This window comes from Panthera leo, chromosome A3 (genome assembly GCF_018350215.1).
Source record: "Panthera leo isolate Ple1 chromosome A3, P.leo_Ple1_pat1.1, whole genome shotgun sequence".
NCBI lineage: Eukaryota > Metazoa > Chordata > Mammalia > Carnivora > Felidae > Panthera > Panthera leo.
This window is the reverse complement of record NC_056681.1, coordinates 27,939,315-27,960,061: the sequence shown is the minus strand read 5'-3', so window position 1 is coordinate 27,960,061 and position 20,747 is coordinate 27,939,315. Positions and strand designations below refer to the sequence as shown.

Here is a 20,747-nt window from a genome sequence, read left to right as displayed (position 1 = left end):
AAACGAGTCTCAAAACACTCTGATCTAGAAGCATCACTAATTACCACTACCGCCATTAGGGATTCCTGGGGATGAGCAGAGATGACCGGCTTCCCCAGACCGAGCTCTCGGCCAGATTCCCATCATCGGGGTGGCCGCAGAGGAGACCCTCTTTGCTGCAAGCGGCCAGCGGCCAGCCCCTGCTCAGCCCATGCCCCTGACTCCTGCCCCTGTCCCCCCAGTGCATAGGTGAGGACACAGGCCAGGGAGGGGAAGGGACCTGCCAGAGTCACCCAGCCGTGACAGCCAGCCCAGGCCCTCCAAGCTCCAGGTCCTTTCTCCTGACTCTGGAGGGTGTCAAGGAAGTGAGGGAGGCAAGGATTCCCGAATCCCAGACACCCAGTTGTCTTCTCCCAGCATGGAGCTGGCCAGCTGGCCCGTGTCCTCCTAAACTCAGAGCGCAGGGGGTGGCGGGGAGGGGGGGTGGGTGTTTGCGGGAAGGTCTGCTCCCTCTCCCCCTTCCTTGCTTCTCCACCCCCACTTACCCCACCCCTCTCCTTCTTTCTACTCTTCTCCCCTTCCTCCACCTCTCTCCCCTCCCCTCCTCCCCCCTCCCCCTGGAAAGCCTCTGCACTAATGACTCACGTCTGGAGTCTGCTATCTGTGGGCCGCTCCTGGCTCTGCCCCACCCCCTCATCTGGGTGGAAAGCTGCAGCCAGGACTGTCGAGGGGGCGGGCGGACAGGCGGACAGAGCCAGCAGGGGGGCAGGCTCCCCAGCAGGCCGTGCAGCACAGTGGTGAGTCGTGTGGCCTGTGTGACCCGGTGTGTGTGATGCGCTCAGGGCCTCGTCTGTGTGATGAGAGAGTCTGACGTGGGCTTCAGAGCGGCAGGACCGGGCAAGCGTCTGCCCCCAGCAGGTGCCCAGCGAAAGGTCACTCTGGGCTGCTGTCACCCCTTGAGCGGTGGCCCCGGTCCCCGCCAGGAGGTGCCCTACTCTGCTGTCTCCCACGCAGGACCCATTCTACAGATGAGGAGAGTAGGAAACCCCGGGGCCACAGGCAAGGACGCAGGCTCCCCGACCCACCCCCAGCACCTGAGGGCAGCCCAGCTTCAAACCCCAGAAACGTGGGGACCTCCACTCTCCTTCCTGTACCAGTGACAGTCGGCCGTCTCTGCCCATCTCCTCATGTGTCTCTGCCTCCCCCTTTCTATCTCTGTGTCCCTCTGCCGCTCTGTGACTCTCTCTCCTGTCTGGCGGCATGTCCCTGAGGTCTCTCCCTGTCTGACCCCAACCCCCCCCGCCCCCCGCCCCGGCCCCGGGCCAGCTAGCCCTCCCATATCTACCTCCCTGGGTGTCCACAATACTCTGTCCACCCCAGACGACTCAGGACACACAAGCCAGATGCCCAGGGCCCACCCCCCAGCCGGGGTGCTCAGCCGGGGCCCCTCTCTCTTCCCTTTCTGCACCCAAAGCCAAGCCAGCAGGGGTGAGGGGCCGGATAGGATCCTCTCAACCTGGCCCTGCCCCCAGCCTCTGCTGCTCGCTCCAGGCCCCTGACGCCAGACCTCAGAACAACTCAAGCCCTCAGCCCAGAGGTTGGATGCGGGTCAACAGCGCATCCAGCGGAGAGCAGCGTGGGGTCCTGGCCCAGCCCGGGACCCTCCCAAACTGGCCTGGGACTCCCAGCTGCCCCAGCCCCCCCAGGCTGCCCGTAAATTCTTGGCATTTTCAGCCTTCGGCTATCCAAACAAGAAATGAATCTCAGTTGCCGAACAGAACGTCTTGGGGTTTGATTTCCTAACCTCACCGCTGGCTGCTTTCTAAGCAGTTTGGGGCTGAGGGGGTTGGGTGGGGAGAAGAGCATATGCTTCTTAGAGAAATGGGGTTATTTTCCCAAGAAAGGAGCCTAGAAATGGCTGGCACAGATGCCCTTGACCTAGGGATGACCCAGGGAGCCCCAGGGCCAGCAGCCCCGCAAGAGGCATCCCCCAGAGGGACAGGTTTATTTTTTCAAGCACCTCGACCAGGCCAGCCCATGGGGGCAGGGCCCTGAGTTTCTGGCTCTTTCTTCCTAGGGCCCACAGCTCAGCTGGGCTGGGATGTACCCAGACCCTCTCCTCCTTGTCTTCTAGGGCAGGAAATGTGAGAAAACAGACCCCAGGCCTGCCCCCTAAGTCTGCACCTCCACCCAGACTCTGGCCTCGGAGCGTTTGCTTAACCTCAGAGTCAGCTCTGAAATTTCTGGAATGGACCCAGAGTCGGGGGGGAGGTGGGGGGGGGGTCACGTCCCAGCGGTGCCATTGACCAGCTGGGGAAGCCACCTGCGTCAACTGGTTCCTCTGTAAAGCGGAACTCAAAACACTCGCTGCCTCCTAGAGAGCGTGTAGGATAAAAGAAAGATAGGTCTCATGGCCAGAAAGGGTGAGGTGAGGTTTACTCTCAGGCTGGCTGCTGCCAGAACCCACGCTCTCAGCCCTGAGGCCAGTCTCCTGGCTAATAAGCAAGACGTGTCCCTTGTGGCCTGGTCCCTGGAGACCCAGCCGGGACCTGCAGAACAGACAGAACGCTGGCCAGCGAAAGGGAAACTCACGGATGCTAGATTTTTCCCTTCCCCCACGGGGCCTTTAGCCAATGAGTCTTCTTGAAGCCTCTTCCGCCAGCATGGGCAGCTCTTGAAAAGTTGAGGGGACCCAGAGCCCCCACTTGAGTGTCCTCATCATTATGTCCCCCCGCCCCCCCGCCCTTGGCCAGAGACTGGGGTGAATCCCACAGAGGGAGAGCACGGGCCATGGAGCCCACCCGACTCAACTCGACTCCCAGCGGCTCTGCTGCTTGTGGGCTGTGTGGCCTCAATCGCTGGGCCGCTCTGTGCCTCGGTTTTCTTATCTGAGAGGTGAGGAAAGGGATAGAAGCCGCTTTGCAGGTTAGGGTGATTCAACGAGTTAGTGCGCGCAGGGCGGGGCACAGCATCCGGCTGAGTGTCAGGGAGGGATGGCATACTTGGGACGCGTGGCCCAGCAAGGGAATCCGCCGTGGTGGCAGCCCGGGAATTCGACAGCGGCTTCTCCACACCTTGCCTCGTGTGAGCTCAGCAAAGTCCCTTTGCCTCCTGCCCCGGCCTCAGTGTCCTCATCTGCAAAATAGGGATCATGGAAACAACGACCTCGGATGAGGACAAAATAGGGCAAAACGTATGCAGTGACGTGGTGAGCGAGGGGGTGCCCACAGACCCTGGAGGAGGCTCCCCTCCCCTCCCCTCTCCTCCCCTACAGAGGAGCAGAGCTTCCGAAGCTTAAGCCAGCAGAGCCTCGTGACCCTTCATTCCCGTCTCCAGTCCACCACTCTTGGGGCTTTCCCGACGTTTGGTGCAGACGCTGGGAATTGGGGAAGTGCGTGAAGACACGGAGGGGGAAAAGAAATCACTGGTCTTCCCAGTTCCCTGGTCATCTCCCAGTTAACTTCCTTGCAATTCGTTCTATGCATTTTATTTTATTTTTTTTTAATTTTGCCTTCCTTTCTTTAGTTTATTTATCTGTTTTCAGAGAAGGAGTGAGGAAGTGCAGGCACAAGCGGGAGCGGGAGCAGGGGGAGGGGCAGACGGAGAGAGGGAGGGAGAGAGAGAGAATCCCAAGCAGGCTCCACACTGTCAGTGCGGCGTCCGATGCGGGGCCCGAACCCACGAACCTCGAGATCGTGACCTGAGCGGAATCCAAGAGTCGGACGCGTAACTGACCAAGCCACCCAGGCACCCCTGTTCTGTGCGTTTTAAAATTTTACTGAAATGGTTTGGAGGTATGAAGAGATAGAAACAAATCTAGTAAAATTCCTTGTTCCCACAACCCAGCTGAAGAGACCGTTTAGCTCCTGCCCCTCTCCTGTTTCCTTCCCCCAGGAGAGACAGCTACCGTGAGTTCGGTGTTGATAGCCTTTTACCCCGTGTCTATCCCTCCCCAACCAATGCATAATATTGGTTTCCTATATGAAATGCTATCTTCATTTTTCTGCGGTTTGCTTCTGTTCACCCAATCCTATAGCTGTGAGGTTTGTAGCTCTGCAAAGGCGGGAAAGGCCGGAGCCTCAGCTTTTCCCTCTGTAAACTGGGGCAGAGGTACGCTCATGCCTGGGTTGGCCGTGAGGCCCAAATGACGAGCACCCGCCAAGGTCTGCGCGTGTATCTGGTGCTGCTTCAACTCACGGGGAAGTAGGAGGTGCCGTTTCGGTTTCTTCTCTCTTCTGGGGTGAACGTGCTGCTGGGGCTTTCTGTGTGCCAGGCACTGCTATGCATGTCCTACAAACATCGGTCCCTGAGATTTCACAACATCCTAAAAGGTGAGGACTGTTGTGATCCCCTTTTGTTATGGGGAAACTGAGGCCCAGAGAGTTCACGGGGCTAGGAAGCGAGGGAGGTGGCTTCGAACCCAGGCAGGGGCTGGGTCCAGACCCCATACTTAACCACCACACGGACTGCCTCTCTGTGCCCCTTCCCAATTGTACAGACGGGTACCCTGACCCTGGGCGCAGGGAGTGACTCAACTACATTCACCCCAGAGCCCATGGCAGGGGTCGGGTCAGAACTCGGGGTTCCTGAATCCCAGCTGAAGGCATCTGTGTCTCCTCCCCTGTAGCAACAGGATGCACCGTGTGTCACAAACCTCATGGAAAATTAACGCATTCCTTACGGTTAAGTTCTGGGGTTGCATGCAGGCAGCTATGAGCAGGCACACACATGCACACACACACACACACACACACACACACAGGTGAGAACATTCATGTCTCCATTTACCCCATCACCCCTCCCACCGACGTCTATTGAGAACTTGTGGTGTTAGGCACTGCGCGGGGCTGAGAATTCAGCAGTGAGCGAGAGAGGCTCAATCCCTCCCCTCCAGGAGCAGCGGGAGAGACACCAACCTGGTGATTTCTCATGTGTCATGATCAACCATGATACGCACTGTGAGGAAGTCCCCGCCTGTTCTAGGGATAGATAACGGGGACCGGGGGTGGGGGGCAAGGAGACTTGACCGTGATGGAAGAAAGGCACCAGGAGGAAGGACGGAGCTGAGCTCTGAAAGGTAGACTGGTCCTTCTCAGGCAAAGAAGGGAAAGGAAAAACATTCCAGGCATAGGGAACGGCAAGTGGGAAGGCCCCGGGGGAGAACGAACGAGGTGATTTGGAGGAAGTGAGAAGCGTTCCTTGTGGCCGAAGCCTGGAGAGCCAGGAGAGTGTGGCCAGGCTGAGACTGGAGTGCTCATCAGGGGCCATACCAGACCTCTCTGGGCCTGACCCTGCTCTCAGGGATCTTGGGTGCTGGGAACCAACGTAGCCCCTTTTCTGCCCTGTGCCCAGGGACGGTTGCTCTACTGTGGACATCTGGGCCTGCTTCTGCCCTTCTTGCCTGACCTTGACCCCATCGGCGTCACCCTGTTTTCAGGGTCAGCCTCAGACACCAAAGGTGCAAGAGGGCGGGCAAGAGCTCAGCCGTGGGATTCAAATCCTCCCTTACCAGCTCTGGGCAATGCTTGGCCTCTCCAGGCCTCAGCTGACTCCGTTGTCAAGTGGGGAACAATCACCCTTTTCCCCCAGACTGCTAGAAATCAGACAAGAGCGGTTACACGCCAGAGTCGCGCGGGCGGGAAAGCCTGGTGCCGCATGGCGAGGCCGCACTCCGTCCAGAACGCGCTTGGCTCTATTCTCCGAGGTAGAGCTGGGGTGGGGGGCAAGGCGGGGTGGTGTCAAATGATCAGCCAAGGAGACTTGGCAGAAGCGTGGCCTGGTCGATCTGCTCCCGGACAGCCTGGGTTTGCCCGTGACGAGCGGCCTGTCCTTGGACGAGTCGCTTAACCACTCTGTGCCTCATCTGTAAAATGGGCTGGTGATAGCTCCTACCACAGAGAGTGGCAACAAAGCCTTCATGCGCAGAGTGGCGAGAACGGCGCCTAGCACGTCGCGGGTGCTGAATACACATTCACCAAGCAACGGGGACACACGTGCGAGAGGGCCGGCACGCAGGTGGCAGGAAGGTGTGCCGTCACGAGAAACGCGCTTCTTCTTCACTTTCTCCCGATTCGCTTCTCGATCTCTACGCCGGGGGAGAATAAGGGCTCATCACATAGGCCCCGTTGCAGACACACCTTCCAAGATCAAGGCTGAGACGCAGACGACTACAAAGGGATAGCAGGGCCTTGGGAGGCCGAAGGCCCTGGTAGCCGGTTCACATCCGAGAAGCACCCCAAATTCGGACAGAAAATGCAGGCCTAGCTCCCCCCACTCTATTCCCCATACCCCTCATCTTCCTGTGGCTTCTTTGCCTTGGACAGACACCCGCCACCCGATACCAACACACGCACACACACACACACACCCTCAGACAAGGTGAGGCTCAGAGGGTAAGACAGCCACAAACGTTCCACAGATAACGGTGCACCTACTATGTGCCGGGCACTGCGCTAGGCCCCGGGGCTACGCCAGTAAACAAGACGGAAGAATCCCAGCCTCCGGGGAAGCACAGATTCCAGCAGTCGCTTCCTTTATGCCCCTGGCCCCTGTGCCAAGAGGAACCAATGCGCCCCGTTTTTCCATCGAGGCCCCCGAGGCCCAGAGAAGCCCCGTCGCTGGCACAGAAAGGGAGTGGCGAAGCTGTGACCGAACCAGTGCCTGACTCGGCGCGCGAGGCCCCCGCTAGACTCGGGGCTGCCGCTGAGGTTGGGAGAAGCCCGGCCTGTGCCGGGAATCGTGGGCCGAGCTGAGAGCTGAACGGCACACCCCTCCACAACAGCCCGCTGGTCCCTGACACGCTCCACCCCTGGCTCCCTGCCCACTTGCTCGGCTCTCTCTGAGCACTGACCCAAAAGGAGAGCAACAGCGGGGCAAAGAGCCAGGAAGGCTGGGCCTGGCAGCTCAGAGCCGCGGGGTCAGGGCCTGGGTGGGCCCGGAGCGGGTGGGAAGGGGGCTGGGACCAGGCAGAGGAGGCAGGGCCAACCCTTGGCCACAGAGTCAGCCCCGTTGGAGAGGTGGGGAAACTGAGGCATGGGGAGGGTGTGGCAGGGATGCGGTGTGTCTGGGGGAGGGGGGCGGGACCTGGAAGCAAGAGGGTCTGGCCTCTGTAACCCCCACAAAAGTCTTATCTGCTGTGGCATAACAAATGACCCCAGAACATTTAGCAGCTTCTAATAGCCACAAACAATTCTGTCTCAGTTTCTGAGAGTCCGGAATTCAGGAGCAGCTTAGCAAGGTAGCTCTGACTCGGGTTTTCTCACGTGGTTGTTCTCGGATATCAGCCGGGGGCTGTGGTCGTCTGTAGGCTCCACCCGGGGCTGAAGGATCAGCCTCTCGGCGACCCGCTCCCGGGGCTGGTAGGCAGGTGCTGGCTGGCGGCGGGGGTGACGGGCTCCGTTTCTTTCCCGATGGGCCCCTCTGCAGGGCTGCTCGAGGGTCCTCAGGACGTGGTGGCCAGTTCCTGTCAAGCAAGAGGGCCAAGAGGGGACAAAGCAGGAGCCGAAACGTAATGACGTGGCCATGAGAGTCACACTCCAACATTTCTACGATGTGCCACAGTCACGGTGGCCGATCTCAGCCCAGCGAGGGACAGACTATGGGGACAGACTATGCGTGGCATGCAGACCAGGAGATGGGATCCTTGGGGCCATCTTGGAGTCTGGCTGCCTCAAGGCGCCCACTGAGGGTGAAGGGTGTGGTCTTGGGAGCCCGAAGGCCCGAGTTCCAAGCCGGTCGTGCTCACCAGCTGTGTGACGTGGGCAACAGGCTCAGCTTCTCTGTGCTTCTTTCCCTCATCTGTAAAATGGGGATGATGAGCGAGCCAAGGACTAAATGGGCTACATTTGTAAGGCCCTCAGGGCCATGCCCCTTCGGAGGCCTGCTCTCTCCCCGGGGGCCGGGCTACATCTGAGCAAGTCTGTTGAGTGGATGAAGGAGTGCTGAGACCCTGTCGTGGTCATTTCTAGCACGTTTCTCCTGAAGACACCCCAGTTTCAACAAATCTTTCCTGAGTACCTCTCCCGCGCCTGGGACCGCTGCCTCGAGGCCTGGAGGATGTGGCTGAGAACTTGGTGGCCCAGAGCTACCTTGCTAAGCTGCTCCTGAATGGCGGCCCTGCATTCCTGCATTTCTCCTGGGGAGAAAACGGAGGTTTCAGATGGGTGAAGGGCTGTGGGAAAAACAAAACAAAACAAAACAAAACAAAACAAAACCTCCGGCAGTCACAGTGGGAGGAGTAGGGCAGGGGGCTTGGTGTCTACCCTCCGCGGGGTGGCCAGGGAACGCTTCCCGGGGGAGGTGACGTTCGTGGGGAGATCCAAAAGTCAGAAAGAGGCCGATGAGGTGGTCCTGAGATCAGGGGTGTGGGTGTGTGGGGGGAGGATTCGGGTAGGCAGCGCTCTGGCTCCCGTGGCCCCTGCTGCAGCCCCCAGGGCCCCTCCTCCCAAACCAGTGTGGAAACCGCAGACACATCACGAGGGTACACACCCCTGAACCAGGCAGTTCTGCGTCAAGAGGTTTATCCCTGACGCAGCCTTGCAGGAGAGCTAAGTGACACGTGGGCGAGCGTATTCCCAGCAGCCCTGGTGTGATGGCCATAGCTGGAAATGAGCTCAGCTATTGGGGACCCGCTGGGCAAACAGTGACGGCCACAGACAGAATCCCATGTGGCTATTAAAGCAGCGAGGCCGGTCTGTCGGGCTGAATGTGGAGTGACCTCCAAAGTTGACGCTACTCGAGAAGCAGCAAGGTGCGGAATGGGGCGCTGACCTTGTGTTTGCCAAAGAAGGGCTGGGGGGAGAAGGGGGGGGTATGAGCACACTCACTGCTGGCACACGCGTCGTTTCCCTGGAAGTAAACCCAGCACATCCTTCAGTGGCCCGTGGGGACGGGAACCGGGACAGGTCTGGGTTAGCGCTCCACAGCCTTTGATTCCTTGGACTTCCGAACCATGTGCTCGCGTCACCCGTTCCCAAAAAATTTTAAAGTACAAAAATTTACGTCTAAATGGAAACACGCACGCAAAGCTGTCAGAGGTCTGTTCTTCCAGATTTTCACGGGGCCGGCCACACTGGGCCACCAGCTCCTGTGTGCAGCCTCCTACAAATGGCTTTCCAGATCGAGGCCTCAGTTTCCCCTTGTGGGAACCAGGGCTGGCTGTGTGGTCCCTGCTGGTCTTTTGAGCTCCCATATCCCTCCCACCCAGGCTTGGGTCCCTGTGGGGGGGAGGGGGGCTGTTTTCCCCTTCATCATCAGGCCAGGCTCTGATTTCCCCCACCCTGCACCCTGGAGCCTGGTTTCAGCCTGGCTGGCTTTGCCCTAATTCCCACCCCACCTCCAGTGCGGCGCAGTTTGGACCCTGCTCTATGGGGCAGTTTTGCCTGTTTCCAAAGACTTTGTTTTTTCTCTCCTGGAAAGGAATTTACCAAAAATCCTGGGCTCTAAGTGACAGCAGAGTCTGGAGCAGAAGGTGCTATGACCTGGCTTAGGTGTGCTGGGTTCTCTCTGGCTGCTGTGTGGGGCACGGACTGGGACTGGGGAGCATGTGCAGAAGCTGAAGGCACAGCAGGGGTGGGGGGTGGCGGGGAGGTGGGGGGCATCTGGGAAGCCCATAAGAGATGATGGGGGCTGGGGAGGCTTCGATGGGTGGAAGTGATGGGGCTGGGGGAGGGAAAGTGGTCGGATTCTGCACATGGCCCCAGAGTAGAGACCACAGATTGGATGTGGGGGAGGGGTGAAGGGGGAGGGAAGAAGGTTTCCAAGAGGTTGGGCCTGAGCCATTAGAAGGATGGTGTTAGCTCAGAGATGAAATCATTTACCCAAAGCCACAGAGCTCGGAGCTGGGGAGCAGAGACCAGAAACCGTGCTCCCCGCTGCCTCGTTGCGGTTTCATGGGGGTTGTTTTGGGGGGAATCCTTGGCCTTTCTGTACCTCGACACCACCCCAGCTTGCGGAAACCCCTGGTTCTCCTTCGGTCTGATTCAGGCACAAGCCTGGGCAGGGGACCCAGAAACCCAGGCAACAGGCAGAAGCCAACATGAGGGCTCACCTGGGCTCACTCGGTCTCTGGGCTCATGGGCTGGAAGGCTAAAACCCCGTCCCGCGTGGGGTGAGGGGGACATGGTTTCCACCTGCTTAGCTCCTGCCCTGACCCTCCTGTGCCCACTGGACCTGACCTTCTGGTCTCCAAAATCAGCAGACCTGGGTAGGAATCTAGGATCTGCCAGCTTGATGAGGGACCTCAGGGAAGCCACTCTGTGTCTGAGCCTTCATTTGCTTATCCATAAAATGGGATCAATGGCAGAGCCTCCATGCAGGGGATAAGCAGCTATTTCTTTTTTTCTTTTCTTTTCTTAAGTGTTATGTATTTATTTAGTGGGGGGGCGGGGGTGAGGGACAGAGAGAGAAGAGAGAGAATCCCAAACAGGCTCTGCACCATCAGTGCAGAACCTGGTGCAGGGCTCGAACTCACGAACCACGAGATTGTGACCCAAGCCAAAACCAAGAGTCGGACGCTTAACCGACTGAGCCACCCAGGCGCCCCGCTAAGAGGCTCTCTCTAAGGCACCCAAGCACACCTGGCCATCATGGGGTGCCATAAGGAGTTACCAGGACAACCGCCATCCCCCAAGGGCCCGCAACGTCTGCCCCCACTCTCACTCCTGGCAAAGTCCCACCAGCAAAGGACAGAGGGACCAGAGGCCAGGACAAACGTTCTACACCAGGACAGAGCCTCGGCTTTCCAAGGCGTGCCAGCCCTGCCCTGCGCTGCAGGCGGAGTTGTGTGGCAGAACTTACAGCCGTCCCAGCAGCAACAACAATAACAATTGCCAAAGTTACTGTGCACCCGGCGTGCGCCAGGCACGGCCTCACTGAACAGCCGCGGTCCCGTTGAACCCCGCGACAACCTCAAGGAGCAAATGCCTTGAGCTGCAGATACCAAATTTTTTTCAAACAGGTTGGCAATACAGTCGTGTATTGCTGTGGCATTCATGCATTAAGTAACAAAATCTGACTAACGGTGGGTCTAGTCCCTACTACTGTGCCCATCTTACAGCTGGGGAAACGGACACTCTGAGAGACCACACCTCCAGGAGGCCTCACAGCTGGGTATAAAACAGAGGCCCTCTCCAGGCCCGCAGAAAACAGGTACCGTTAAAGCCAGATGAACTTTCCAGAACCTCTTCAGGGGTGATGCAGGGGACACCTGCTCCGTGCTAGGCGCCCCCTCTGGATCTTTATCCAAGTGTCCTTCGCACTAATCCCAAAAGAGTGGGTTCATGTGCCCTGGGGCCCCCCGGGGCCCCATCTGACAGCTAAGGAAATCGAGGCTTAGAGCAAAGATGTCGGACTCGGGTCCTGCGGCCAGTTAGTGGAGACGTTGGGATTTAAAGCCAGAGCCTCGAGTTCTTGTGCTAGAAGCCTTGCCAGCCTCTGGGGGGATTCCCGCCAAGTGTCTTTCTCCTCCGGTGTTCGTTCTTCCCACCCAGGGGGGCCAGGCCCGCACCCTCTTGATGAGGTCCCACCTGCAGTGATCCAGAGCTAGACGCTGTGAAGAGATGCCCTTGACTCCCAGAGGGTCCCACAAATGTGGTGGGGACCCCAGCCACCCTCTCCAGTGTGGCTCCAGCCAACGGGGGTCATGACCGTGGGCTCTGCCCTGCTGGCCTCCCCACCTCCCCCAGCATCCTTGACCGGACATGCTCCAAGCACCTCCACCTCCACCCCTTCTCACCTCAACCCCACAGAGTGGCACCGTCACCCCCACCTGTAGATGGGGGAAACGGAGGCACAAAGGCTGGAAGTGACAAGCCCACTCGGCAGCTTGGGCTGGACTTCATTTTTTTGTAAGCGCGTTTCTTTCCTCACCTGTTGCTCCGTTTCCCAGTGGCTGCAGCAAAGAACCATCTGGTGTCCTGTATCTCAAAGCTAATTCTTCCAGGAGGGGAGGTGTTCGAATCCGTCCGTTCGTTCAACGAAACGAATATCCACGGAGCACCTGAGAATCGCCAGACACCCTTCCAGGCTCCAGAAGAAAAGGCAGGCGAGGCCCCCGCCCTCTTGGAGCGGATGGTCCACCGAGGGAGCACCAGTGAGGAGGGATTTTCAGAGGCCTGTGCCCTCGGTCTCTCCGGCATCCATCAAAGCTCTGGAGCCTCTCTCAGAAAAAAGATGATTTCAAACACGGAATTAAATGCACGGATTTGCAAAGGAAGCTAACGCCTTGAGCACAGACCCGGACATGGGGCTCGAACTCACGGACCGCAAGATCATGACCCAAGCCGAAGACAGACGTTTAACCGACTGAGCCACCCAGGCGCCCCTAGATACCGAGTTTTTTTAAAAACAGATTTGCGATGCAATCGCATAGTGCTCCTGCGTTAATACATTAAATAACAGCATCTCAGGCGCTTTACGTAGATAGCGCCAGGAATCTTCCCTGCGACCCAGAGATAGGAGCCGTGATCACCCCCTTTCTAGAGGACAGGCCCAGACAGGCAGAGGTATCCGCCCAAGGTCACACAGCCCCTAAGCTAAGAGTTTTGATGCGAACTCAGGCTCGTCCGATACAAGACACTAACTACTCTTTCCTCGTTGGTTTCTATCCGTAGTTGACAAAACGCTCTTTCCAAATATGAACTATACGCGCCATTTTCCAAGGAAGAGACAGGCAGGGCCTATCACCGGTATTGATCTTCTCCCTGATTCTCAAATACACCAGACACACTCACATCTTAGAGCGTTTGCATTTGCCTTTCCCTTTGTCTAGAACTCCCGTCCTCCTGTCTTTCCCACAGCTGGCTCCTTCGCACCCTCTCAGCTCAGGCAGCTCCCTCCGGTGAGGGTTTCCCTGCCACTCTGGCCACACTTGCCTCCGACCCCACTCACTACCGTGTCTCATTTCCCTGTATGGCACTCATCACTATTGGGATTTAACTAATGAGTTCGTGGAACTGCCCTGGAATCAGAAAACTTGCCAATTTTGTTCACTCTTGATTTCCCAGTCCCTAGTAGAGCGCCTAGCACATAATAGGTGCTCAAGAAATTCCTGAGTGGGGTGGGGGTGAGGCGCGCCTGGGTGGCTCAGTCAGTGAAGCGTCCAACTCTTGTTTTCAGCTCAGGTCATGATCTCACAGGTCATGAGATCAAGCCCCGCGCCAAGCTCTAGAGTGACAGCCCAGAGCTTGCTTGCTTGGAATTCTCTCTCTTCTCTCCCTCTCTCTCTGCCCCTCCCCAGTCAGCACACTCTCTCTGTCTCTCTCTCTCAAAATAAATAAAAATAAACTTAAAAAAAAAAAAAAGAAAACCCTGAGTGGATACACAAATGACACTCCGAGGGTGAGGGATTAGCGTAAGAAAATATATTTGTCGTTATAATACATACTTTTATATGGGCTATTTTATAGAATCTGGTTTTGGCGGGTTTGTTTTTTACTGTGTGTGTTTTTTACCTCTAATCTACAGGTTTTGTTTTGTTTTGTTAACGTTTATTTACGCTTGTTATTTATTTATTTTGAGAGAGAGAGAGAGAGAGGAGCGCGAGAGCAAGAGAGAGATTGAGCAGGGGAGGGGCGGAGAGAGGGAGAGGGAGAATCCCAAGCAGGCTCCACGCTGCCAGCCCAGAGCCCGATGTGGGGCTCGATCTCATGAACCCTGAGATCATGACCCGGGCTGAAACCGAGAGTCAGGCGCTCAATGGACTGAGCCACCCGGGGCGTTTCTGTGAGCACTGACAAATATACACGCTCAGTCATGACACAGAACATTGCCAACACCCTCAGAAAGTTCCCCTATGACCCTTCGCTGTCCATTCCCACCACAGACCCAGTCCTTGGCAAACCATGGGTTCTGGCTTTTCCAGATGGTCACATAAATGGAATCCTGCAGACTCTCTTAGAGTCTTATTATTGTGTGGATCACTAACTCCTTTCTTTTCTTTGTTGAGTAGAGTCCACTGGATGGACAGACCATGGTTGCTTATCCATTCCCCAGCTGCAGTCTTTTTTTATGTAAACGATGTGGGAGAAAAGCAGGCTTGAGGGGACTTCCTGGGCCACGAAGACTGTTCATCCCTTTCGATGTTCATCTGTGATCTGTCCAGAATACCCTCCTTCCTCAACCGGCCCGCTGCCCGTCTAAACTCCTTTCCTTTCCCTCGAGTCCCTTTTCAGCCGCCCTCTCCCCAACAAGGAGCAAGGTTTCCTGTCCTCGTGTCACAGATCAATAAAGTGAGGCTCAGAGGCACGTAGCCCTCGAGTACTAAAGACCCACAGTCGGAGTGTCATAGAGCCAAAACTCAAACCCGGGGCCAAAGGGAGAGGGTTGATAGCCCGAAGGCCAGAGATCAGCCCCTTTGCGGGCTGGAGAGGTGGTGGCAGGTCAGGCCCCTGCCCCCCCATCTCAACCCTGAGAATCTGCAGCATGAGGGTGACAAGGAAGGGGCAGGTCCAATCCTATGGGGGGACGTGGGGGACTCCTTCATTGGGACCCCTCCCCCATCCTTCCAGCCTGCAAAGGGGCTGTCCCCACCACACATGCCAACATTACTCACCAGAGTCCAGCATGGCCATAATGGGCCCATCTGGCCCACATTACCCATCCTAGGACCCATGCTGGTGGGCGGGTGTGGTAAATTGGGTGATGGGCCCCAGCTGTGGGTGGCCTTTGCCCCACTCAGCCACTCGCAGCCACAGGACAAGTGTGGGACCAGTGCGGGTACTTAGGGAACTCCTGTCACTTGAGATGACCCCAAGCTACCGTGAGTCCCCAGCTCAGCTCTGCAGGCCCGAAGAAGGCCCTGGGCCAGGAGTCAGGGAACCTAGACCACCAGGTAGTGACCTTGGGCCAGTCTTCCGGGCCTCAGTTTGTCCGTCTGCAAATGAGAGGCTTGAGGGGAGACTCCCGAGAAAGTCTGAACGGGCTCTTTATCTGCCTGGAGCTGAAGCTCAGGGTCTGGTCGTCTGCGTTTGAAACCAGGGTCCCCGAGGTCTGTGACTCGTGGGAGAGTGCGTGTGAGAGCAGCCTCAGGATAGCTCGGCCTCGTCTACGCACCCTGGGGTGCCCCAGCAGCCATGCATCAGCAATCCCAGGCGATAGAGGCAAGGAGGGGAAGCTGACCGGTGGGGAAGCGAGCAGATTCCAAACTCGCATTGGGATCGCGGTAGCCAGAACCCACTAGGGGACTGACTGCAGCAGACAAGAAAAAGAGAAGCGAGGAGGAGGAGTTCTGGGTTTGAGGCCAGCTGCCAAGATGGGAAAGATGGAGAAGGGGGGTGGGGGGCGGGGAGGCTGGCTTGCAGAGGGGAGTGGTGGGGGATGCCGAGACAGGGCAGTGGGGGCTGAGGGACCGAGGGTTCCATGGCGGGTGTTTTTGCTTGAGATGCTCGTTAGAAGCCCACGTGGGGACGGTGAGCTGGTGGCACACGGAGGGGAGAAGTCTGGGGGGGGAGACGGAGCCAGTGTCGTCGGCACGTGACCGTCCCGGGCCCAGCCAGAGCACCTGCAGCAGGCACTGAGGCACCTGGGGCCCCGTCCGCTTTGACATCCGGTCTTGGGTGAAGCTAACGGATCCCTTTTCAGAGCGATACTTTTATTTATTTATTTATTTGTTTGTTTATTTTTAATTTTTTTTTTAATGTTTATTTAGTTTTGAGAGAGACAGAGACAGAGCATGAGCAGGGGAGGGGCAGAGAGAGAGAGGGAGACACAGACTCCGAAGCAGGCTCCAGGCTCTGAGCCATCAGCACAGAGCCCGACGCGGGGCTCGAACTCACAGACCGTGAGGTCATGACCTGTGCTGAAGTCGGACGCTCAACCGACTGAGCCACCCAGGTGCCCCCAGAGCGATACTTTTAAATGCATAAAATAAAAGCATCCGAACGCCCAGCGATCTTGCCATTGCGGTCAAAATACTCAATATTAGATCTGTGCTATGGTTGTAGCTTTGTCCAGTGGTGGGTCCGAGGATGTCCGTCTTTCTGAGGTCCCGATGAGCAGAAACAGAATTTAAGATACTGTACCGCCTGCACTGTGGTATGGAAATATTGGTGATTTCTAGGGGTTAATGGAGGGGCGGGATGAGCTAAGAGTGCTATGGTTTGTGGCCCACGTTCGTCATCGAAGGAAATGCCAAATTTTACTTACAGGTTAGCAAAGTTCGTGGGCCCCCCTGAATTCTCTTTGCAGACCCTGTGGTCCCCACTAAGGACCCCTGACCTAGGGAGAGAACATGCAGAGAGACTAAGGCCCAGAACTGGGCTGAGAGCCCCCAGCATGTAGAAGCCTGGTAAAGGAGGGGGCAGAGCGGGGGTGACCACGGATAGGACAGCTAGGAGAAAGGAGCATCTGAAAAGTGTTTCCAGAACGCGGGTGTGGCCATCTAGGCTAACTGCTGCTGAGGGGGAGAGTAAGAGGCCATGGAAGGGTCCCTCCATCCAGGAGATGATGACCAGGCGGGTTAAGGAGGGAAGGGGGAGGGAGGGCAGAGAGCACCGAATTCAACAGTCTGGGTTATATTTGTTTTTCTTGAACATGGCAAATACACAGACTGCCTTATATTATTCCTTAAGCTTTCTTGTATGCACACCATAATAATATTGTTAATGTTTTTAGAGGCGAGGGTGGTCATGGAGGCAAGGAAACGGAGGAGCTTGTTGAAGAAGTTTTGCTGTTGAGGGGACCGGAGAAATTGGAGACGCAGTTGGAGGGACTGTGGGGTCAAGAATTTGTTTTTAGATGGAAGCGGTTGGATCACGCTTGTGTGTTACAGGGAACAGTGGGGCGGGGCGGGGTGGGGGTGGGGTGTTGATGATGCAGGGAAGGAAGGAACAGGCCAATACGACAAGGACTTGAGAGGCTCCCATGTGCCCGTCTCCCTGGTCCTCAGTCCCTTTTGTGACTGCCACCCCAGTTCTCACACTTGAGCAGCAGATTCACTTGGGTGGCTGGGCGTCACCCCAGAATGTCTGACTCGGTAGGTCTGGGGTGGGACCTAGAAATTTGCATTTTTAACAAGCTCCAAGGGCCACACTTTGAGAACCCCTGCGGTAGTCAATACCAGCACCACCCACATGCGCCCCCTCCAGGATCTGATGTTGCACTACAAGGGCACGCACTCCAAAATCACAGTGGGGAGGGGGGGATTGGGAAGGGGGGGAGAGCAGGAGAGGGGGGCGGCAGGGGGCTGGGGGCAGGGAAAGGGGCAGACTGTTAAGATGCAAGAGGGGAGAAGAGACCGAGGAGGAAGCAGCCAGAGCCTGCCTGCCCCCACTCCAGCCAAGGTCACCACCCCTCCCTGGGGAATGCCTGTCTTCCCAGGGATCCTGGGAGCTGCCCTGCCAGACCTCCTGGAAGACTAAGTGAGAGGGCAAGGGACGCAGCCAGGGCCAGGGGGTAGGGATGATGGCCAGAGGCCAGGATGTGTGCAGAATGGAGAGAGAATAGAGGAGGGGCGCCAGCTCTCTGCCTGCGGGCACCGAGCCCTGAGAACACGCTGTTCACCTTTGCAACTTGATCCTGGTCTCATGCCAGACCAGCTTCAACTGCTCTTGGGAAAGAGATTAGCCCGTGGGATCCCAGAACATCCTAGCTGAGAGAACCCTTGGAGACTGTCCGGTTCAGCCCATTTGGCAGATGGAGGGGAGCAGAAAATAGAAAAGTCCAGCTTGATGGATAGACCTGCAAACTCTCCTGCAGGGAAGGATACATCCCCACTCCCTGATGGCTGGGTAATGGGCATGACATTGGGGGCTATTCTCTGATCCTTGTAGCTCTCCTTTTCCTACCAATTCATTGAACACATATTTATTGAGCGCCTACTGTGCGCTAAGCATTGTGCTAGACACAGAGATAATGGTTGAGGAAGACCAAGTCTCCGGCTTCATGGAATTGACATTCCAAGGGTAAAGCAGACAATTGACAGATAAATATGTAATACAAAGTCGGGGAGTCATAAGTGGTAGGAAGAGACCTGAGGTGACACGAGGGAGTGAGGCATGTAGATGGGGATGAGATGGAGGGAGTTTCCAGGCAGAGGGAACAGCATGTGCAAAGGCCCTGAGGCAGTGGTATGCTTGCTGTGTTGGAGGGATGTCACAGAGGCCAGTGATCTGGAGCAGGGTGAGGGAGAGGACTGGGAGACGAAATCAGAGCGGCAACAGAAGGCTGGATCATGGAGGAAGCTGAAGTCATAGGGAGGACTTTGGCTTTTCCTCTAAGATAGGAATTCTGGGAGGGTTTCTTTCTAGCAGAGGAGGAATTGGACTTGACTTAGGTTTAACAAGATCCCTCTGGCTGCTGAGTAGAGGATGGCTTGTGCATGGGACCTGGATGGAGGCAGAGAGGCCAGGGAGGAAGCTCCTGGGATGGTCCAGGTGAGAGGTTAGGGTGGCCCGGCCTGGCAGAGAGGCCTCCCCTGGTTGCTCTTTGCCCTTCACGGAGACGCAGGAAGGGACAGGAGCCTTCCTCCAGCCCTTACCCATGACCCCGGCCCACGGTCTCCCCACAGCTAGAAAGGTACATCCAGATGAACTTGAGGTCAGAGCTGGCACAGGTCCAACAGCACATGGTCCAGAACCAGACGGCCACCATGCTGGAGCTGGGCACCAGCCTCTTGAACCAGACCACGGCCCAGACCCGCAAGCTGACTGATGTGGAGGCTCAGGTATGGAGGGCGAGCAGGTGGCGTGGGGGGAGGGGGAGGGGGGAGGCTGTGGCCAGCCGGGCCGGCTCACAGCCCAGGTCATCTTGCCTCGGCCTCTTTCCCTGGCTCAGGTCTGGGCCTCCTCTGGGCCTGTAGCACCCTGGGCCCCTTCCCTGATGAGCCGGTTACAAAACACTCTGAGCACCAGGCCACGAGCCCTGGGGGCAGACACCGGGTGTGGTGCTTCTGCCTCTGTGACTCCAGGGACACTCCAGGTCTGCGCTGGGCACTGGGATGAGCCCTCAGGGGGCTCAGAGGGCTCCGGGGAGAGATGGCTAATAAACAATTCACTCAACCTCAAGAGCAAAGGAAGGGGAGGGAGGGAGCAAACACATAAACGGGAGAGTAAGTGAATGGATAAAAAGATCGAATGACAAATAGGCATGTGTCCGTTGAATCCCTACTATGCGCAGGCACTGTTGGAGATGCCCGGTTCCGGGTTATAGCAGTAAATGAAACAGGCATGCATCCCGACCCTTGTGGACCTCCCTTTCCAATGACCACCAGGGAAATGAACAGGAAGAATAACTTGCATGTGTCAGGGGGTGACCGTGTCCAGGAGAAAACAGCCTGGGCAGGAGAGAGGGAGGGCGCGCTAGGGTGCAGGGATGGCTTGCGAGTTTAGACGGTGAAGCCAGGAAGGCACTGCGGAGAAGGTAGGATGGGAGCCAGGCTTACTCAGAGAAGGCCCAGCGGGGGGACGGGGCCGGCAAGCTCCAGGAACATCAGGGTGGTCAGTGTGGCTGGAACGACCAGGGGGAGAGGGGTGGGCAAGGGTTCAGAGAGAGGCACCGGGGGCAGACGACATCGCGGGGCACTGAAGGCCATGGCGAGGACTGGGACTGTTCCACTGTGTGCTGTGGGAGCCACAGGAAGATTCGGAGCAGGTGGGTCGCATTTTTAAAAGGCCGCCTTGGGCTGCTCAGCAGAGAAAGGACACTATGGGACATTGGGTGGGAACAGGGAGCCCCGTGAGGAGGTTGGCACAGGACGCAGGGTGAGAGACGACAAAGGCCAAGACCGGAGTGGGGGCCGTGGAGGGGCAGGGAATGGTCAGATGGCCATCTGGAAGGTGGATCTGACAGGACTTGGTGATAGATTAGATTGGGGTGGGGAGGGGGTGCTCAAGGGCGACTCCTCCTGGGCCCTGAGCAGCCAGAAGAACGGAACTGTCATGTGCAGTGATGGGGAAGAGCAAACTCAGAAGGCAGATCATAAACTCAGGGCCTGTGAGTGAGCGAGTGAGCGACCGTAGAAACTAACTGCAGGGAGGATAGAAATAGGTCAGCGAGTTTCTGGAATGGCAGAGCCCCCGGGCAGGTGGACGGCGGCCGAGGCGCGTTCCCGCAGGGCTCGCGTAGCCCCCTACCCCTTCCTGTTTGCCGGGACAGGTCCTGAACCAGACGTCGCGAATGGAGATCCAGCTCCTGGAGACTTCGCTGTCCACCAACAAGCTGGAGAAACAGCTGCTACTGCAGGGTCACGAGCTGCACCGGCTGCAGGGCCGCAACAAGTGGGCACCAGCATCCTGGCACGGGGCGGGGGACAGGGCTGGGGGGCGAGGGCCAGCCCGGGACCCACATGGGGTTGGGACCCAGGGTGGGCGCCGGGGCCGGGGCCGGGGCGGGGGCCAGGGTTGGAAGCTGGACTTGGGCTAGTACCTTGGACAGGGGCGGGGGCCAGAGCTGGGGCCCCGGGGTTAGGACTGACATGAGGGAACACTTGGGCGGCTCAGGCTGGAGCCAGAGCTGGGGTAAGGACGGAAACCAGGGTTGGAGTCCAGACTGAAGCTGGGAGAAAAGCTGGGCCCTGGGGCTGGGCTGAGGTTGGGCTGGGGGCCCAGCAGGCACCCCTGGGTGGAGACGGGAGACAGGCATTTCCCTGGGGGCTCAGGACGCCCTGATTCTTTCTCCATTCCTTCCTTTTTTTCCTTTCCTTCTCCCTTCCTTTCTTCCTTCCTTCCTTAGGCAGAGAAACTGGCATCTGAGGCTGATTTCATCTTGGTTTCGAGCTGAGTGGAGAAAAACTGTCAAGGTCAGGGTGCCGGAGGAGGCAAAACCCACACACT

General features: G+C 57.4%; 1 protein-coding gene across 1 annotated transcript in view; it reads left to right on the top strand.

The window, feature by feature from the left end:
* The window catches only part of ANGPT4 (angiopoietin 4), a 42,010-nt gene that overhangs the window by 4,804 nt on the left and 16,459 nt on the right, over window positions 1-20,747 (top strand). Inside the window, exons 2-3 of the mRNA XM_042931371.1 lie at window positions 18,485-18,640; window positions 20,071-20,192. Coding sequence (XP_042787305.1) covers window positions 18,485-18,640; window positions 20,071-20,192 — 278 coding nt within the window. The remainder of the gene's footprint in view (window positions 1-18,484; window positions 18,641-20,070; window positions 20,193-20,747) is intronic.